We start from the raw sequence: 20,286 nt of genomic DNA on the forward strand, positions 1-20,286 counted from the left end.
TTCAGTGTTTTGTACATCACTGCTTTTGGTGAGTGAATGATGGAAGTAAACTAATACTTTAGAAAAGAAAGCCTGGAATGGTAGTCAGCTAGTAAATCCTGCTGTATTCCCAGAATGACTTTTTTAGGTTTATATTTCTAATTATGCTAATGTCTAAATGAGATAGGTTCAGAGAACACCAATTTTCCCCAGTGGCCTTTCTTCATATAGTGATAGAACCTTTGATTTCAGCTAGGCACATGCCTGCCATAACAAAGACATTTCCCATTCTCTCTTGCCATTGACTGTTGTGGTCAGTGAAACGTGAGAAGTGACAGGGGTCATTCATTCAAAATGATATGACAGTTTTTTGCCCTTTCTCAAGCTTGTTGCTTGGAAGTGGATCTGGTAGCGAGCTATCCTGGACTCTCCAGAAGAGGCAACACTATTGGGGAAGAGAACCACACAGAAGGATCCCAGGAATGCTATACAGTTTTGTTGAAGTGCTACCATAAGTGACCCGGATTGCCCATCTTCAGACTGTCTTACAAGATTGAAATTAACATTAATCCTGCCTCAGCCAGTGTTTTTTTCCCCAGGGCTTCATTACAACAGATGTTTATATTAGCATATTATCCCTAATACGGTATGATATAACTAACGTAGGGCACTTTGTATTCATTAGTGGTTCTGACAGAACAGTATAAAACTTGCAAGGTAAGTGGAATCAAAAATATTAACCTTCCTGCTTTTCTATTTGTAGTCACTTTTCTCACAGTCTTTATGCTAAAAGGTCTTTCTTTTGCTGTTTATATATATGATAAAAATACTTAAATGTTCATTTTATGGTTATCCCATATCTTAGTTCCTGAAGAAAATCCAAAGAAAAATTTTCAAACTTTTAATCTGTGAATATTAATATTTAGCTTTTATTTAGTTATTAAACTTTCCTATTATTTGACATTGGTTACCCATTATCAAATAGGCAATATTCAAAATGCACATCTTTGGATGTGCTTACATAGCACATAAGGAAAATACTTCGTAAATTTTCTTTATCCTTGATTTTAACAAGAGTTGGTTGAATAGTAGAGGAAAAAGAATTTGAGAAACTAAAAATATGAACATAATAAGCATGATGATTGAATGGATTATTTTATTTTTTTTCAAATTAATACTCCTACAGAATGTTTTGTTACTTTCCAAAGGAGAGTCTGCTGCAAGATCATTTCAATACAGTATGTGAGGTTACTAGGATTCCTTTGTATAGCTGAGCTTTTGGGGCTTGTTATGAATGGTAAATTCATTTGACTACAAGGTTGTAATCTTGGTGCAGAACAGAAAGGGGAGAAGTTGACCCAATAGAAATAAAAGTAGTACTGGTGAAAATAGAAGCCATATAAGCTGCCTCTAGAGGCCATGATGTTCCATGGAAGGGTACAGGAATTTAAGCAAAGTTAAAATGAATTACAATTTTGAAAGACCAGTGTTAAAAGCAAGCATTAAAGAGTTATTTTTTCAGCTAAAAACATACTAAATTCCTAGAAATGGCATCTTTCATATAGTCATTTCTGAAAGTGGAAAAAAAGATCACACTTGAAAAAACACATGCACACGAGAAACACAGTTACACTCTTAGTGTCTTCATACACGGAACTGCCTTCTCTCAGATGATGAGCAGACTAATAGGATGGTTTAATCAAGACATTTAAAATACTTCTTTTTATGTTTTCAAAGCACAATTTTGCCGTAATTTGCCCTGCAAAACACTGTTTCAAGGAATAGATTTTGATTATTTTTCATCCCAGTAAAACTAAACTCCCTATAAGCCATCTAAGGAAGCATAGTGATCTAAAGAAAAGGAGGAAAGGTATTTCTTGGGATTAAGATCAAGAAACAGACATGCTGCATAATGACATAATAATCTACCATGATCTATACCAATGAAGGGCATTCAGTGGGCCACTTCACCGCTTATAGTTCTCTCAACTTGGGTTATCTCTAAAACTGGGTTATTAGCAAACACAGCAATTTCTCAAACTTGTAAAAGAGGCCAGATAGCAAAAGCTTTGCCATTGATTTATACTGCAAATGTAGGTATTCTTGGGAAGGAGTTAAGATGGGAGAAGTAGGTGGAAGCTAGGCTTTCTTTTTCCCTCATATATAGCTGTGTTGAGGTCAGATCACTTGGAACACCCAGAAAATTGATCTGAAGGCTGGCAGACGTATTTTCACAGTTGGACAGAGACTGGCAGGTGCAAGGTGCATGGAAGTGAATTGGGGGAGAGAAAAATGGTGGTGCCACAGAGGGGAGGGAGAGGCAAAAGGGAGAGAAAGGAGATGACAGAGTGCCGCATCGGATTTGCATAAGAGAACTCTCCCGACCATGAACGGGTGGGTGAGCTAGAGTTGAGTAGCACAGGTTTTTTTGCAAACTGTGGAGCTCAAACTCTGGTTTAGAAAGTATGCAACTTTCTCTGGAGGGGAGCTGTGGTGCATGCTCTCAGGGAGGCAGAAGGAGCTGGTGGATGCATAGCAGAATGTAAGGATCTCCTTAATTGCACAAAAGACTCTGCAGGTGTCAGCAAAACGCCTTTCATAGGGGGCAAAGGTGTGGGCTGAGGGCAGATAACCTATTTGCAGCTTTTTGCGGTGCTACATCATAGATTCCATGCATTGCACAGGTGTGGGAATTTTTCTGGGACAAAGAACACTGTCTACAGCATAGGGAGTTTCTCCTTGGAAGGAGAGGGGTGAGTCTGCATGGTGCCAGGTCCTTTAAGATTTTGAGTCCCAGGTGCATATCAAAGAACGACAGGAGAGCTGTAGCGCAGGATGCAACAACTGCCCTATTATGTGAGGGTTTCCTAAACAGTGGGGGGTGTGAGATCCCCTGTCGAAGGACCAGAGAAAGTGGTGACATTTTTGTCACCAACCTGGTGGGATTCAAAGAGCAACACAGTGGCCCCCAGTGGAGGCAGAACCCACTTTCACCAAACCCCCTTGCCTTGTGCCTGTCAACATACTTTCTAGGGCAGAATGGACTCTGAGCACAACAGGCCTCTCTTCCAGAAGACCAGCATAGGCAGTACTCTGCATGTACCAAGTGAATTGAAAATAGAGTGCTTCAAAGCCTCACCTGCAGTTCTGGTGGAAATAGGGTCAGGTTTACTGTTTTCTTTTCTTCTTTTTTTTTTTTCCTTTGGAATCAACTTACAGATTTTTGTTTTTTCATTTCCTTTTCTCTCTTTTTTTTTTTTTTTTTTTTTTGTTTGATTCAGGCTTCTTTTTTTTCTTTTTCCTTTTTTTTCCCTTTCTTTGGAATCAGGTTTATAGTTCTTTGGCTCTTTCATTCCTTTACATTGTCTCTTTTTTGGGGATGAAGCTTTTTTTTTTTTTTTTTTTTTCCATGCTTATCTTAAATCAAAGTACGCCTAGTTAAAGGTCCATACACTTCCCACTGTAAGTAAGGAGCTCTGCTGAGGACTGACAAGTGGGAAAGAGCAGCCAAAACACAACAGCAAAGTGCACACAGCATACACCAGAAACCTTCCTGAAGCACCAGGCCCTGGACTGTGTATGACTCCTTTTTAATATAGCCTTACTCTCAGGTGCAGAAAGCATAACAAGCTTTCAAAACATACAAAATACAGAAACATAGGCAAAATTACAAGATGGAGGAATTATCCCCAAAAGAAAGGTAAAGAAGAAATCACAGCCAGGAACTTGCTCAAAAGATTACTAGCTGGGCTTGAAAAAAGCATAGAAGACACCAGAGAAATCCTTGCTGCAGAGATCAAAGACCTAAAAACTAGGACAAAATAAAAAATGCTATAACTGAAATGCAAAACTGACTGGATACAGTCACAACATGGATTTAAGAAGCAGATGAGAGAATAGGTGATAAAGAAGAAAGACTTAGGGAACTCAAGGATTCCATAGAGTGAAATATCGGTATCTAAGGAGTCCCAGAAGAAGAGCAGGAAAAGGGGGCAGAAGGTTTATTTAAACACATTATAGCAGAGAACTTACCTAATCTGGGAAATGAAACGGGCATTTAAGTACAAGAAGCACAGAGAACTCTCCTCAAAATCAACAAAAACAGGTCAGCACCACAACATATCACAGTGAAACTTACAAAAAAAAAAAAATACAAAGAGTTCTGAAAGCTAGGGACAAAAGGTCCTTAACCTACAAGGATAGACACAAAAGGTTAGCAACAGACATGTCCACTGAACATGGCAGTCCAGAAGGGAGTGGCAGGAAATATTTAATGTTCTAAATGGGAAGAAAGTGCAGCCAAGAGTTCTTTATCCAGCAAGAATTAGAAGGAGAGAGAAAGAGTTTCCCAGACAAAAACTAAAGAGTTCATGACCACTAACCCAGCCCTGCAAGAAATTTTAAGGAGACTTGAGTGGGGGGGGGGGGGGGGGACGGCCAAAGCAATAAAGACTAGAAAGGACCAGAGCACATCACCAGAAACACCAACTCTACAGGTAACATAATTACACTAAATCCATATCTTTGAATAATCATTCTGAATGTAAATGGAGTAAATGCTCCAATCAAAAGACACAGGGTATCAGAAGGCATTAAAAAAAAAACCCCAAGATCCATCTATATGCTGCCTATAAGAGACTCATTTTAGACCCAAAGTCACCTCCAGATTGAAAGGGGATGGAGAACCATCTATCATGCTAATGGAAGTCAAAAGAAAGCCAGAGGAGCCATACTTACATCAAAGTAGAGTTTAAACCAAAGACCATAACAAGAGATGAAGAAGGGCATTATCTCATAATTAAGGGGTCTATCCATCAAGATCAATTGGGGAATACCCAAATATATAAATTAGTTAATCACAAACATAAAGAAACATTGCTAATGATACAATAATAGTAGAGGACTTTAACACCCCACTTACAACAATGGACAGACCATCTAAGTAGAAAATCAATAAGGAAACAATGGCTTTGAATGACACACTGCATCAGATGGACTTAACAGGTATATTCAGAACATTTCATCCTAAGGCAGCAGAATACACATTCTTCTCAAAGGCACATGGAACATTCTCCAGAATAGATCACATGCTGGTCACTGACAATAGGTACAAAATTATCTAGATCATACCATGCATATTTTTGGATCACAATGCAATGAAACTTGAAATCAACCACAAGAAAGAATTTGGAAAGACCACAAATACATGGAGGTTAAAGAACACTCTACTATAGAATTAATGGGTTAATCAGGAAATTAAGAAATAAAATACATGGAAGCAAATGAAAATACAACAGTCCATCTGAACACCGGATGCAGCAAAGGCAGTCCTAAGAGGAAAGTACCTTGCAATTCAGGTCTATCTCAAGAAGCAAGAAAGGTCCCCAGTACACAACCTAACCTTATGCCTAAAGGAGCTAGAAAAGGAGCAGCAAATAAAGCCTAAAGCCAGCAAAAGAAGGAAAATAATAAAGACTAGAGCAGAAAAAAATGATACAGAAATCAGACCAAACAAAACAAAACCAGTAAAACATGAACAAAACTGAGCTGGTTCTTTGAAAGAATAAACAAAATTGATAGCCCCCTAGCCACTTACCAAAAAGAAAAGGGAAAGGACTCAAATCAATGAAACCACAAATGAAGGAGGAGAGATCACAATGCCACAGAAATATGTTGCTAATTTAACACATTGAACATACAAAGAATGTGAAACCCTTTTACAAATCTGATAATTTTCCATACATTCTACAGAAATTTTTGACAAAAAAATAAAACTACTTTCGGCATTTTGTGCCCACACAATCTAACCAGATTAGCACCACCATAAATTCAGATTTATTGGAAACAGAAGACTAAATCCTCTTGATTGGAAATTGAGATGTTTAGATGACTGACTTGACTTTCATTTGTAGAAACTGAGTATGAGTTTGCTTAATGAAAATCCTAAAATAAAACATAGTAAGCATTAGTAATAACATCCTTGTTAAGTGAACAAAATTCTACATTATGTAAAGAATGTATTAACAGAAAATTATTGTAATATTGGCCTTATATAAAGAATAGTGAAATATTTGCAAAACATGTTATTTTTGTTTTATATATTTTACTTCTACCCTACACAGTAAAAGAAGTTACAAGACTATATGCTACTGTAAAGTAGAAAACATTAGCAGAATCCAATAAACTTCATTTAATATTTGGTATTAGGAGAGTATGGAGCATTTTCATCTCATTAAAAGTTTATGTAAACTGTCCTCACAACCAGCAAAAAAGGCAAGATTGATAAATTCCTTAACTTTAATTTTAAACACAATGATCAGAGGTGCCTGGGTGGCTCAGTCAGTTAAGCATCAGACTTCGGCTCAGGTCATGATCTCATGGTTCATGGGTTTGAGCCCCATATTGGGTTCTGTGCTGTCAACTCAGTACCTGGAGTCTGCCTTGGATTCTTTTTCCCTCTCTCTCTGCCCCTCTCCCACTTATACTCTCTCAAAAATAAACATTAAAAAAATTTTTTATAATAAAAAATAAGCACAATGATTAGAGTGAGGATAATTTTCTTAACATTTACACAGTACTTACAAGTCTAACCAAAATTCACCATATATGTATCTAAAACATACTCTGTTGAAGGCCTTGTCATGGTACTACAATTACAGACAGGAGTGAAAAATAAGTGACCTGAGTGACACCAGCAAAATGGTGGACTTGGACAATCTAAGCTCTTGTTCCCCAACAAAACCAACAGCAACTATATGAACCAGCACCGTCAGAGCCCTGGAAAACAATAAAAGATTACAGCAAACAAGACCATGTCCAGTGAAGAAAAATCATCTTCAAAATGATAGGAAAATTTTGAGATATTTTACTTGCCTTTGTCCCAGTGCAGTGGCAGTCTTATTTAAAAAGTGGCAGAGGCCTGGTTTCCAGTTCCTACCTTCAAACCAGAAGAGGTAGAGTAGACTTTATTTGCAAATTATTGTGTATGTCTTAAGTGCTCACCTCTATTTTGCCATTAACTTGGAAATCAGGCAGGAAGAGTGGCAGGCATTACTTGTAAAAGCCGCAAGGTGACTACAGACTCAGATACCTGGGGCGATCAATTATTGGTGGAGACAGAATAGGTCATATAAGGCCTAGGGAAGAAGATAGGGTGAGAGTTTTTGAAAACTGGACATTCAGAAATAGCTCTATATGAGGGGAGGATGGGATTTAGAATGCCATATGCACATCCAGGCAAAACACATGCTCAGAAAAGATCTAAGACCTTAAGTTTTCACCTCAGTCAGATCCCTAGGCTCAGAGCAAGCCTAGCTACATATTGCAGGAATGCTCTAGCACGCATCTAATCTGCAAAGACAGAGAACTGGCATTCAAGGAAAACTGTCAAAACAGCTGAACATGAGGTAAACAGAACAGAGATGATCTCACAAAACAAGGTCTTTGTAAAAATACTTTGGAATAGTCTCAAAATAAATGGAAAACAGCTTGCAGCAAATCAAAAAGAAAAAAGAAAAACCTGGTAAACCCTGGTGACAGGAAAATCCTATATCTAGAATTACCATATTATAATAGTGAAATGCCCAATTTTCAAAAGCAGAAAATAAAAAGTCATACAAAGAAAAAGAGAAAACAGGTCTATTTAGAAGAACAGAAACTGACCCTGAGGAAGTGTGTACATTTTGAACTTACTAGACAGAGACTTAAATATATTCAAAGAAATACAGGAAATCAAGAAAATGAATAAAATGAGAACATGAACAAAGAAATTAAAAGAGGATCAAAGAAATTCTGGAGCAGAAAGTACAATAAAGATTTTCACTAGAGGGTGAATTTCAATAACAGATTTGAACAGTTTGCAAAGCTCATTGCACTCCAAATAGGAGAAAGTCAAAAGAGACCCACCAAGACACATTAGAATCAGTCTATCCAAAGCAAAAGACAGAATATTGAAAGCAGGAATGAAAAGGGATCCTCAATAAGGTTGTCCAGTTTTCATCAGAAACCTTGGGGACCAAAAGACAGTGGGGTTTGATATATTCAAATTACTAAAAGAAAAAAAAAATTGTCTACCAAAACTATCTGACAAGACTCCTTCAAAAATGAGGGAGAAAATAAAACATTACCAGACAAAAACAGAAGGAGACAGATTCCACTACACCTGCCCTGAAATAAGTGCTAACTTCAGGTTGAATGAGAAGGAACAGTAGACAGGAACTCAAGGTCATATGAAGAAATAAGATTTCTAATTAAAGTATACATGGGCAAGTATAAAAGCTAGTATTATAATTTTGATTTGTAGCTCTACTTTTCATTTTGTACATAATTTAAGAGACTTAAAATAGTTACTTGTCTATGTTTTCAGATGCACAATACTTAAAGATGTAATTTTGTGACATTAATAACCAAAAGGGGGTGAAAACAAGGTTGTATATAAGAAAAGAGTTTTTGTACACTTAAGCTGCCATAAACTCAAATTAGAGTGTTATTAATTTAGGATGTTAAATGGAATCCCTAAGGTAACCACAAAGAAGTAGCTATATAATAATACAGCTATGAGGAATAATAACATAATACAGGAAATAATAATACAGGAAATGAGAAAATGTTTTACTACAAAAAAATTCAACTAAAACACAAAAGTCACATCGAAAATGAGCAAAAAGCTATAAGGCACATAAATAGTATGACATTAGTCCCTCAATAATTACTTTCTGGGTGGCTCAGTCAGTTGAGTGTCCGACTTCAGTTCAGGTCATGATCACATGGTTTGTGAGTTCGAGTCCCACAATGGGTTCTGTGCTGATGGCTTGGAGCCTGGAGCCTGCTTCGGATTCTGTGTCTCCTTCTCTCTCTGCCCCTCTGCCACTAATGCTCTGACTCTCTCTCTCTCTCTCAAAAATGGATAAACATTAAAAATAAATGAATAAATAAATAAATAAATATAGATGGATTAAACTCCAATTAAAAAAACAGAGACTAGTGAAATGGATTTAAAAACATGACCTAACTGCAGTCTACAAGAGACTGACTTCAGATCTAAAGTAAAAGGATGGATAAAGATACTCCATGCAAATAGTCCCCAAAGGGAGTAGTGGTGGCCATACTATCATTAGACAAAAAAAGACTTTAAACCCAAAAAGCTTACAAGAAACAATGAAGGACATTATCTACTGATAAAAGGTTTAAAATACATCAAAATTAAACAGTTATAAACATTCATGCATCTAATAACAGAGCCTCAAAATATATTCAGCGAAACACAACATAACAAAACGTATGTGATGCAACAAAAGCACTGCTAAGGAAATCCATAGCTGTAAATGCTTACCTTGAATATATAAATATAAATATATGAAATAAATATTCTAAAACACCCAGGAAAAAAATAAACCTAAAGCCAGTGGAAGATTAAAACTGAAATAGGCAAGATAGTGTTTCAAAAAGATTTTAAGAGTGGAAAAATCTTAATTAGAACATGAAAAAAAGGTTTCAACTTACTAAAAGCAGATATAAAAGTAGGGGTATTAGTAATTATTCTACAGAAATAGAAGGATTAGAGTACAATTATGAACAGCTATAAATTGGATAACCCAGATGAAATGAATATATTTCCTAGAAATACAAGGACTGAATCATGAACAAATAAAATCTATATGGACCTATAACTAGGAGACTGAATTAGTAATCAAAACCCTCCCAACAAAGAAATGCTCTGCAACTGATGGCTTCACTGAAGAATTCTACCAACCATTTAAACAAGAAATAACACCAGTCCTCAAACTATTCCAAAAAATTCAAGAGAAACTTTCTAACTCATTCTATAAAGCCAGTATTACCTTGGCACTAAAGCCAGACTACAAAAGAAGGGGGAAGAAAAGCTATAGCTTAATATCCCTGATGAATATTAATGCAAAAATCCTAAACAAATTATTAGCAACTGAAACATCACATTAGAAGTTCTATATACTTTGAACAAGTGGATTTATTTCTGCAATTCAAGAAGAGTTCAACAAATGAAAATGAATTAATATACTATATTGACAGAATGAAGAGGGAAAAACCCATATGACAACATCAACTGATACAGAAAAAGCATTTGACAAAAATTTGACAGGATTTTTTATTTTTTTTAATATTTTTTAAAAAATATTTTGAGAGAGAGAGAGAGTGGGAGGGACAGCATGAGCAGGGGGAGGGGCAGAGAGAGGGTGAGGGAGAATCCCAAGCAGGTTCTGCAGTACAGAGCACCACCCTATTACAAACCAACAGTGGCCCCAGACTGATCCTTTAACAGCACAAGGACCAAACCCTGACCACAACAGGCAAAGTAGGCCACTGCAGCTGACTGAACTGAATGCAAATTCAGTTCATTAGGATTTACACAACCCACATAGCAGACACCCCTGAAATGCTTGGTTTGGGGGAACAATGAACATTGCACTATAGGGCACCACAGTACCTCTTCTTCATAAGGCCACTGCTTTAAAGATCAGGAACTTTAGCTGACTTTCCTAACACAGAGAAACACAGAGAGTTACAAAAAATTAGGAGAAAAAGGAATATGTCCCAATGAAAGAACAGGACAAAAATCACAACAAAAGAGAAATAAAACAGAGAAGCAATATACCTGAAAAAGAATTCAAAGTAATCATCATAAAGATACTTATTGGACTTGAGAAAAGAGTGGAGGACATCAGTGAGACCCTTAACAAAGATTTTTTAAAAAGAACTAATCAGCGATGAGAAACAGAGTAAATGAAATTAAAAATACACCAGATGGAATAAATAGTAGGCTATGGGAAGCAGAATAACAAATCAGGTACCTGCAGGGGAGAGGAATGGAAAGTAATCAAGCTGTGCATATGAGGGGGAAAAGATTATGCAGAGTGAGAATAGACTTATGGAACTCAACGACACCACCAAACATAATAACATTCACATTATAGGGATCCCAGAAGGAGAAGAGAGAAGGGGGCAGAAAATTTATTTGAAGAAATAACTGAAAACTTCCCAAATCTAGGGAATGAAGCAGAAATCCAGATCCAAGAGGCCCAGAGATACCTCAACAACTTCAACCCAAGAAGGTCCACAACAAGACACAAGTAATTAAAATGGCAAAAAGTAATGAAAAAGAGAAAAATTTTAAAGGAACAAAGATAAAAGAAAGCAAATAAATAATGGGAAACCCCATGAGGCTATTAAGCTGATTTTTCAACAGAAACTTTCCAGGCCAGAAGACAGTAGCATGACATATTCAACGTGCTGAAAGGAAAAAAAAATCTGCAACCAAGAATACTCTATCCAGCAAGGTTATCATTCAGAATTGAAAGAGAGATAGAGAGTTTCCTAGACAAACTCTTTTGAGTTTGTGACCACTAAACCAGCCCTACAAGAAATATTAAAGGGGACTACTTGAATGGAAAGAAAAGAGTGTGAGAGTATCAAAAGTAGGAAACACAAAAACAGTAAAAGCAAGTAGATCTGTAAAAATCAGTCAAGGAACTCACAAAATAAAAGGATATAAAGTATGATACCATAGACCTAAAACATGGCAGGGCGGCGGGGAGGAGTAAAGATTGGGTTCAAACTTAAACAACCAGAAATTTAATATAGACTAATATATAAAGAAAATGTTATGTACAAACCTAATGGTAACCATGAATCAAAAAACAGTAATAGATATGTGAAAAATAAGGAAAAAGGAATCCAAGTATATCGCTAAATAAAGACAACTAATCATGCAAGAACAGTGTGAGAGAAGAAAGCAACCACAAATCAAGTTAACAAAATGGCAAAAATAAATATCTATCTATAATTATTTTGAATGTAAAAAGATTAAATGTTCCAATCAAAAGACATGGGGTGATGGAATGGATAAAAAAAAACAAAACAAAAAAAAAACAAAAAAAAAAACAAAACCCAACTATATGCTGCCTACAAAAGACTCATTTCAGACTAAAAGACATCTGCAGGTTTAAAATGAAGGGATAGAGAAGCACTTATCATGCAAATGGATGTGTAAAGAAAGCTGGGGTAGCAATACAAAATACAAATAGACTTTAAAACTAAGACTGTAACAGACAAAAAAGGACATTATTTAATCATAAAATGGAAAAATCCAACAAGCAGATCTAAAAATTATAAATATTTATGCACCCAACAGGAAAGCATCTAAATACATAAAGCATCTAGTAACAAACATAGAGGAACTAATCGATAGTAATACAATATTAGTAGGGGACTCTAACATCCCACTTACATTAATGGATCAGCCAAACAGAAAATCAATAAGGAAACAGTGGCTTTGAATGACACACTGGACCAGATGGATTTAACATAAATATTCAGAACATTCCATCCTAAAGCAGCAGAAGGCACATTCCTTTCAAGTGTACATGGAACATTCTCCACATAACGGACCACAAAAGAAGTCTCAAGAAATCAAAAAATATTGAGGTCATACGATGCATCTTTTCTGACCACAACATTGTGAAACTAGAAATCAACCAGAAGAAAAAATCTGGAAAGGCCACAAATACATACAGAATAAATAACATGCTACTGAAAATGATTGCATAAACAAAAAAATCAAAGAGAAAATTAAAAAATAAATGGAGACAAATAAAATGCAAACACAACAGTCTAAACTCTTTGGGATGCATCAGTCTAAACTAAGAGGGAAGTTTATCAATACAGGCCTACTTTAAGAAGCAATAACAATCTCAAACAACCTAACATTACACCTAACGGAGCTAGAAAAAGAACAAACAAAACCCCAAATCAGTAAAAGGAAGAAAATAATGAAGAGCAGAGCAGAAATAAACAAAATAGAAACTAAAAAGACAATAGAAGAAATAACACCTGACATCACAGAAATACATACAATTGTAAGAGAATTTTATGAAAAACTGTATGCTAACAAATTGGACAACCTAGAAGAAATGGATAAATTCCTAGAAACATACAATCTCCCCAAATTGAAGCAGGAATAAATAGAAATTTTGAACAGGCCAATTATCGGCAAGGAAATTTAATCAGTAATAAACTCTCAGCAAACAAAAGTTCAGGGCCAGATGGCTTCATAGGTGAATCCTACCAAACAGTTAAAGAAGAGTTAGTACCTATTCTTCTCAAACTATTCCACAAAATAGAAAAGGAAGGAAAACTTCCAAATTCATTCTATGAGGCTATAGTTACCCTGATACCAAAACCAGATAATGATACTACAGAGAAAGAAAACTCCACACCATTATCTCTGACGAATGTAGATGTAAGAATCCTCAAAAAACATTACCAAACACAATCAATAATACATTTTAAATAAATTGGTAACCGTGATCAAATTAAATTTATTCCTGGGATGCAAGGGTGATTCAGTAGTCCCAAATCAACAAGATACAACACATCAATGAGGATAGGAAATATACAATCATCTCAATAGATGCAGAAAAAGCATTTGACACAGTATACCATCTATTCATGATAAAAACCCTCAACAAAGTAGGTTTAGAAGGAACATACCTAACATAATAAAGGACATCTATGGAAAACACACAGGTAACATCATACTCAATGCTGAAAAACTCAGAGTTTTTTCTCTAAGATCAGGAAAATACAAGGACATCTATTCTCACCACTTTTATTCAACATATTACTGGATGTCCTAGACACAGCAATTAGACTAGAAAAAGAAATTAAAGGCATCCAAATCAGCAAGGAAGAAGTAAAATTATCACTGTTTGCTGATGGCATGATCTATATATGGAAAAATCCTAAATCTCCACTAAAAAGATACTAGAAATGATAAATAAATTCAATAAAAACTAAGAAAAAGTTAATATACAATGATCTGTTTTATTTCTTTACATTAATAATGAAGTATCAGAAAGAGAAATTAAGAAAAGAATCCCATTTACAATTGCACCACAAATCATAACAACACCTAGGAATAAACTTCACCAACGTGGTGAAAGACCAGTAATTTGCAGAGTATAAAACACTGATGAAACAAATTGAAAAGGACACAAACAAATGGAAAGATATTCTGTGCTCATGGATTGGAAGAACAAACATTGATAAAATGTCCATACTACCCAGTCTACAGATTTAATGCAACCCCTATCAAAATACCAACAGTATTTGTGAAAATATTCTAGCTCTAGTAAGAACTAGAAAATTCTTAAATTTACACGTAACCACAAAAGACCTGAATAGCCAAAGCAATCTTCAAAAAGAACAAAAAAGCTGGAGGTATCACAATTCCAGATTTCAAAATATACTACAAAGCTGTAGTAATCAATGGAACAGAGATAAATGGAACAGAATAGTGTAGAAATAAACCCACACTTATATAAAGTCAATTAATCTACAACAAAGGAGGCAAGAATATTGAATAGAGAAGAGACAGTCTCTTCAACATATGGTGCTGGGAAAACTGGACAGCAACATGCAAAAAAAAAAAAAGAAAGAAAGAAACTGGATCACTTTCTTACACCATACATAAAAATAAACTCAAAGTGAACAGAAGACCTAAATGTAAGACCTGAAACTGTAAAAATCTTAAAAAGAAATCATAGGCAGTACTGTCTTAGACATCAGGTATAGAAATGTGTGTGTGTGTGTGTGTGTGTGTGTGTGTGTGTGTGTGTATCCTCAGGCAAGGGAAACAAAACCAAAAGGAAACTATTGGGACTATTTCAAACTAAAAATCTTTTGCACAGCAAAGGAAACCATCAACAAAATGAAAAGGCAACTTACTGAATGGGAAATGATATTTACAAATGATATACATCACAAGGCATTAATATCCAAAATATAAAAAGACCTTCTACAACTTAACACCAAGAAAATCTGATTTTAAAATGGGGAGAAGAACTGAATAGACATTTTTCCAAAGAACACATACAGATGGCCAAGAGACAAATGAAAAGATGCTGAATATCACTTATCTGGGAAATGCAAACCAAAACTACTACTAGCTAAACTACTAATAGCTAAAATCAAAAATACATGAAATAACAAATTTGGCAATTATGTGGAGAAAAAGGGAACCCTCATGCGCTATTGGTGAGAATGCAAATTGGTGCAGCCACTGTGGAAAACAATTGTACAAGTCCCTCAAAAAATTAAAAATAGAACTAACCTACAACCCAATAATTCCACTACTAGGTATTTATGCCAGGAAATAAAAATGTTAATTTGAAAAGATATATGTACCTCTATGTTTACTGCAGCATTATTTTAATAGCCAAGATAGGGATGCAACCCAAGTGTCCATGGATAGATGAATGAATACAAAGAAGTGATATATGATCATATATGATACATATATGTACATATATGTACATATATCATATGATATGATATAATGGATGATTTAATAGCCAAGATAGGGGATGCAACCCAAGTGTCCATGGATAGATGAATGAATACAAAGAAGTGATATATGATCATATATGATACATATATGATACATATATGTACATATATCATATGATATGATATAATGGAATAATACCATTACTTAGCTATAAAAACAAATGAAATCTTACCATCTGCAACAACATGGATGGACCAAGAGGGTATAAGGCTAAATGAAATAAATCAGTAAGAGAAAGACAAATACCATATGATTTCGCTCACATGTGTGATATAAAAAATGAGACAAACATAAGACTCTTAAATATAGAGAACTAACTGATGGTTGCCAGAAAGGTGGAGGGTGAGGAAATGGGTGAAACAGATAAAGGGGATAAAGATACACTTATCTTGATGAGCACTGAAAAATATGTGGAATTTTTGAATTATTATACTATACACCTGAAACTAATATAACACTGTATGTTAATTATACTTGAATTTTAAAAATGGATCAAAGACCTAAATGTGAGACCTGTAACTATAAATCTCTTAAAAGAAAAATGACAAAAAGCAATGGATTTGGTGATGATTCCTTGGATATGATGCCAATGTCACAAGTTATCAACAGGATGCACAAGTTGGATTTCATCAAAATTTAAAACTTTTATGTAAAGAGGACACTATTAACAGAGTGAAAAAGCAATCCATAGGAAAGGATAGCTGCAAATCATTTATCCAATGAGGAATTAATATACAGAATATAATAAAAAACTAAAATGCAACACCAAAAGACAACCCAGTTCAAAGCTATAAAAAAGACTTGAATTAAAAGGTATTCAAAGAAGTTATATAGATAGCCAATAAGCACATGAAAAGATGTTCAACATCACTAATTATAACAGAAATGTAAATTAAAACCATGAGATGGGCATTAAGGAGTACACTTGTTGTGATGAGCACTGTTACATGCAAGTGAGGAATCACTAAATTCTGCACCTGAAACTAATATTATACTGTATGTTAACTAACCGAATTTAAATAACTTTAAAAAATAAAATAAACTTAAACATTAAAAAAACACCATGAGATACCATTTCACACTTATTAGGATAACTATTAACAACAACAACAAAACTATAATTGGCAAAGATGTGGAGAAATTGGCTTGAGGAAGAAATAGTTCACAGAAGGGATGGTACATTGGGCCAGTGTTTTCTCCTTTGCCTCAACTATTTACTAGTTCAAGATTTGTGGTATTCAGAACATCCACAGCTCCAGACTATCCTACAATTCTTTATTTTCATACTACCTGAAAGTCACTATTACTTTGTTTATATTTCAGGATAACTTTACAATTGGAAAAGGCTGTCTGAAGAAATTGTCCTGGCCTAATGAATTCTTTATATTGTCCCTAATAAGATGAAAACCTCACATTCTGTGAAATCATGCCCTAAAAATTAAACCTTATGAAGAGGTTTGGAACTTTGTAACTTAAGTGGTAACAAAAACAATAATCCTAAGTATCTATGATTATTTATACTGAGAATTAGTTGATCAATCTTTTGCAGGCTTTAAGTTGTGGGCTTGTGTTTCTTCATTTCAGGTATAGGTTCTAGAAATCATTTCCTTTTAATAGAAACCATTTCATTAATATTAAAAAGATGATCCAGAGGTAACCTTTTTAATAAATGCTCTTTTTGTAATCACCAGGTGAAAAGTCTTCATGGCTTATCTGTACTTGCAGCTCCCCCAGACAGCTTAGCATGGTCATAAATTAGGTGGTTTCTGAAGCCACTAACCTAGCCATTCCTTGCACTTTAAGGACTTTCACCTTTTTTTCTTAGAGTCATCATATATTGTTAAGAGTTAATTTTTTCAGTCATGAGAAAGTTTGTCTCTCTTTGCTTTAACACTTTAGCTTACTATAAAAATGATGTTTGAACCAGTACAACTTCCACACAGGACTTGTATCATTCCCCAACTTACCAGCTGCATATGAACTAATAAAATATGTTATGGAAACGCACGTATCTTGCAGAAAAGACTGTTTCATGGTATGGCAACTTCAGTCTTTTTTATTTTAAGGAAGAAAGAAGGAATAAATCCTATGATCTCTTTTACCTTATGGAGTTTCATTTTCTGCCTTTGTGACAAACAAGGAATGATTTTGTTCAGTGTGATATTTCTTCAGTGTTCTCCATGACCTATGGAAAATAAGAACTAAGATGTTTTCTCCATCTCAATTTTTCTTTATATGCATACCACCAATACATATAGTTTTATTTACCTTTATAAACCTACTGTTTGTGATGTGAAGAGTTGAGGTAAGCTAGCCTAGAACATCTAAACAAGCCAGTATCCTGCCTACAATGCTCATCAGAACACAGAAGAGTTGCATCAGCACCCCATTCAGGTCTCACAAATATAAGTGTCCCTATCTTTCCTCACTGCCTATTTTCTTTCATAGAATGAGAATACCACCACCTGCCTCACAACAGGAGTTAAGATTTATATGAGATAACATGAAATGTCAGCCACAGTGCCTGGCATGTATAGGCATCTGATATTCATGAATATTTCATTACACTGCTTTCTTTGCATTTGAAGAGCTATACTTTCAGAACTAGAGCATTATTCCAATAGAGGGATACACAGTTACAGTGTAAATGCATGGTAGGATTTCAGGCTGTGAATTTACTTAACAAACATTCACAGGGTAGTTGATAAATGATTTGAATAAGGTCAAGGGGAGTTTCTTGGTGAAACTTTACAGATGAATGTGGTCCCAGACATTATCATTACAAATATAACAAAGAACAACAATGTGCAAAACCATTAAAATACATTTTACTCACTTATAAAATATAGGAACACATCTCAATCTCTTGATAACTCAAGTGATAATTTTGAGCATATCACAATGCAACATCTGATAGCATCACTTAATAGTGGCATTTCTTTCGGTCTGCCTTTTTAATGTGATATATTATGTAACAGTATTTACCATTTGAATTATTTTTTGAGAGAGAGAGAGAAAGCATGAACAGGGGAGGAGCAGGATAGAGAGAGAGAGAATCTTAAGCAGGCCCCACCCTCAGTGCAGAGCCTGACACGGCTCGATCTCACAACTGTGAGATCATGACCTATGCCAAAAATCAAGATTCCCATGCTCAAATGATTGAGCCACCCAGGCACCCATAAATTATTTTTAAGTGTGCAGCTCAGTGGCATTTAGTACCTCCACACTGTTGTGCAACCATTACCACCATCCATCTCTAGAACATTGTCATCAACCCCTACTGAATCTGTACTCATTAAGTAGTAACTCCCATTCTATTCTCAGCCCTTGGTACTACCATTCTATTTTCTGTCTCTATAAATTAGATTATTCTAGATATCTAAATGGAATCATACAGTACTTATCTTTTGTGTCTGCCTTATTTCATTTACCATAATGTCTTTTTCTTTTCAAATTTTTATTTAAATTCTTCATAGTTAACATATAGTGCAATATTGGTTTCAGGAATAAAATTCAGTGATTCATCACTTACATACAACACCCAGTGCCCATCATAATACTCATGAGTAATACACAAGTGCCCTTCATAATACTCATCACACATCTAGCCCATCTCCCATCCACTTCCCTCCATCAACCCTCAGTTTGTTTTCTATCTTTAAGTCTCTTATGGTTTGTTTCCCTCTTTTTTCTCCTCATATGTTCATCTGTTTTGTTTCTTAAATTCCAAACATGAGTGAAATCATATGGTATGTGTCTTTCCCTGACTTATTTCACTTAGCATAATACACTCTAATTCTATTCATCTCATTGCAAATGGCAAGATTTCATTTTTTATGGCTGAGTAATATTCCATTGTATATATACCACGTCTTCTTTATCCATGCATCGTTGGGCTCTCTCCATAGTCTGGCTACTGTTGATAATGCTGCTATACACATCAGCATGCATATACCTCTTAAAATCTGTATTTTTTAATTATTTTAGAGAGAGAGTGCCTGAGTGGGGTAGAGGGGCAGAGAAGAAGAGAAAGAATCTTAAGCAAGCTCCATGTTCAGTCTGGAACCCATCATGAGGCTCAATCCTATGACTCTAGGATCCTGACCTGAGCCAAAATCAAGAGTCAGACGCTCAACCAACTGAGCCACCCAGGTGCCCTCGAATCTATATTTTTGTATCCTTTGGGTAAATACCTAGTAGTGCGATTGCTGGATCATATGGTAGTTCTATTTTTAACTTTTTGAGGAACCTCCATACTATTCCCCAGAGTAGCTATACCAGTTTGCGTTCCTATGAACAGTGCAAGAGGGTTCCCCTTTCTCCACATCCTCACCAACACGTTTTGCTTCTTGTGTTGTTAATTGTAGCCATTCTGACACTGAGGTGGTATCTCATAGTGATTTTGTTTTGTATTTCCCTGATGATGAGTGATGTTGAACATCTTTTCATGTGTCTGTTAGCCATCTGGATGTCTTCTTTGTAAAAGTGTCTATTCGCATCTTCTGCCCATTTCTTAACTGGGTTATATGTTTTTTGGGTGTTGAGATTGATAAGTTCTTTATAAATTTTAGATACTAACCCTTTATCAGATATGTTGCTTAAAAATATTTTCTCCCATTCCATACACTGTCTTTTAGTTTTGTTGATGATTTCCTTTGCTGTGCAGATTTGTTTCTTGATGGAAGTCCCAGTAGGTCAGTTTTGCCTTTGTTTCCTTAGCCTCTGGCAACATGTCTATAAGAAGCTGCTCAGGCCAAGGTCACAGAGGTTGCTGCCTATGTTCTCCTCTAGGATTTTGATGTTTTCCTGTTTCCTGTCTCACATTTAGGTCTTTTTCATCCATTTTGAATTTATTTTTGTGTATGGTGTTAAGAAAGTGGTCCAGTTTCATTCTGCATGTCACCATCCAGTTTTCCCAACACCGT

The 20,286-nt window shown here is 35.4% G+C and overlaps 1 protein-coding gene across 6 annotated transcripts in view; it reads right to left on the minus strand.

Moving 5' to 3' along the window:
• Positions 1-5,625: 5,625 nt before the first annotated feature.
• The window catches only part of NRG4 (neuregulin 4), a 209,158-nt gene continuing 194,497 nt past the window's right edge, over positions 5,626-20,286 (minus strand). For 4 of the 6 annotated variants that reach the window (XM_023255038.2, XM_045058990.1, XM_045058991.1 and 1 more), the window contains 3 exons: positions 17,464-17,546; positions 6,661-7,115; positions 5,626-5,922 (listed from right to left, as the gene is read on the minus strand). In XM_023255038.2, coding sequence (XP_023110806.2) covers positions 17,530-17,546 — 17 coding nt within the window. In that variant the 3' untranslated portion in view covers positions 5,626-5,922; positions 6,661-7,115; positions 17,464-17,529. The remainder of the gene's footprint in view (positions 5,923-6,660; positions 7,116-17,463; positions 17,547-20,286) is intronic. The other 2 variants (XM_023255039.2, XM_023255040.2) reach the window with 2 other exon arrangements.

The sequence above is a fragment of the Felis catus genome, chromosome B3 (assembly GCF_018350175.1).
Source record: "Felis catus isolate Fca126 chromosome B3, F.catus_Fca126_mat1.0, whole genome shotgun sequence".
Classification (NCBI taxonomy): Eukaryota; Metazoa; Chordata; class Mammalia; order Carnivora; family Felidae; genus Felis; species Felis catus.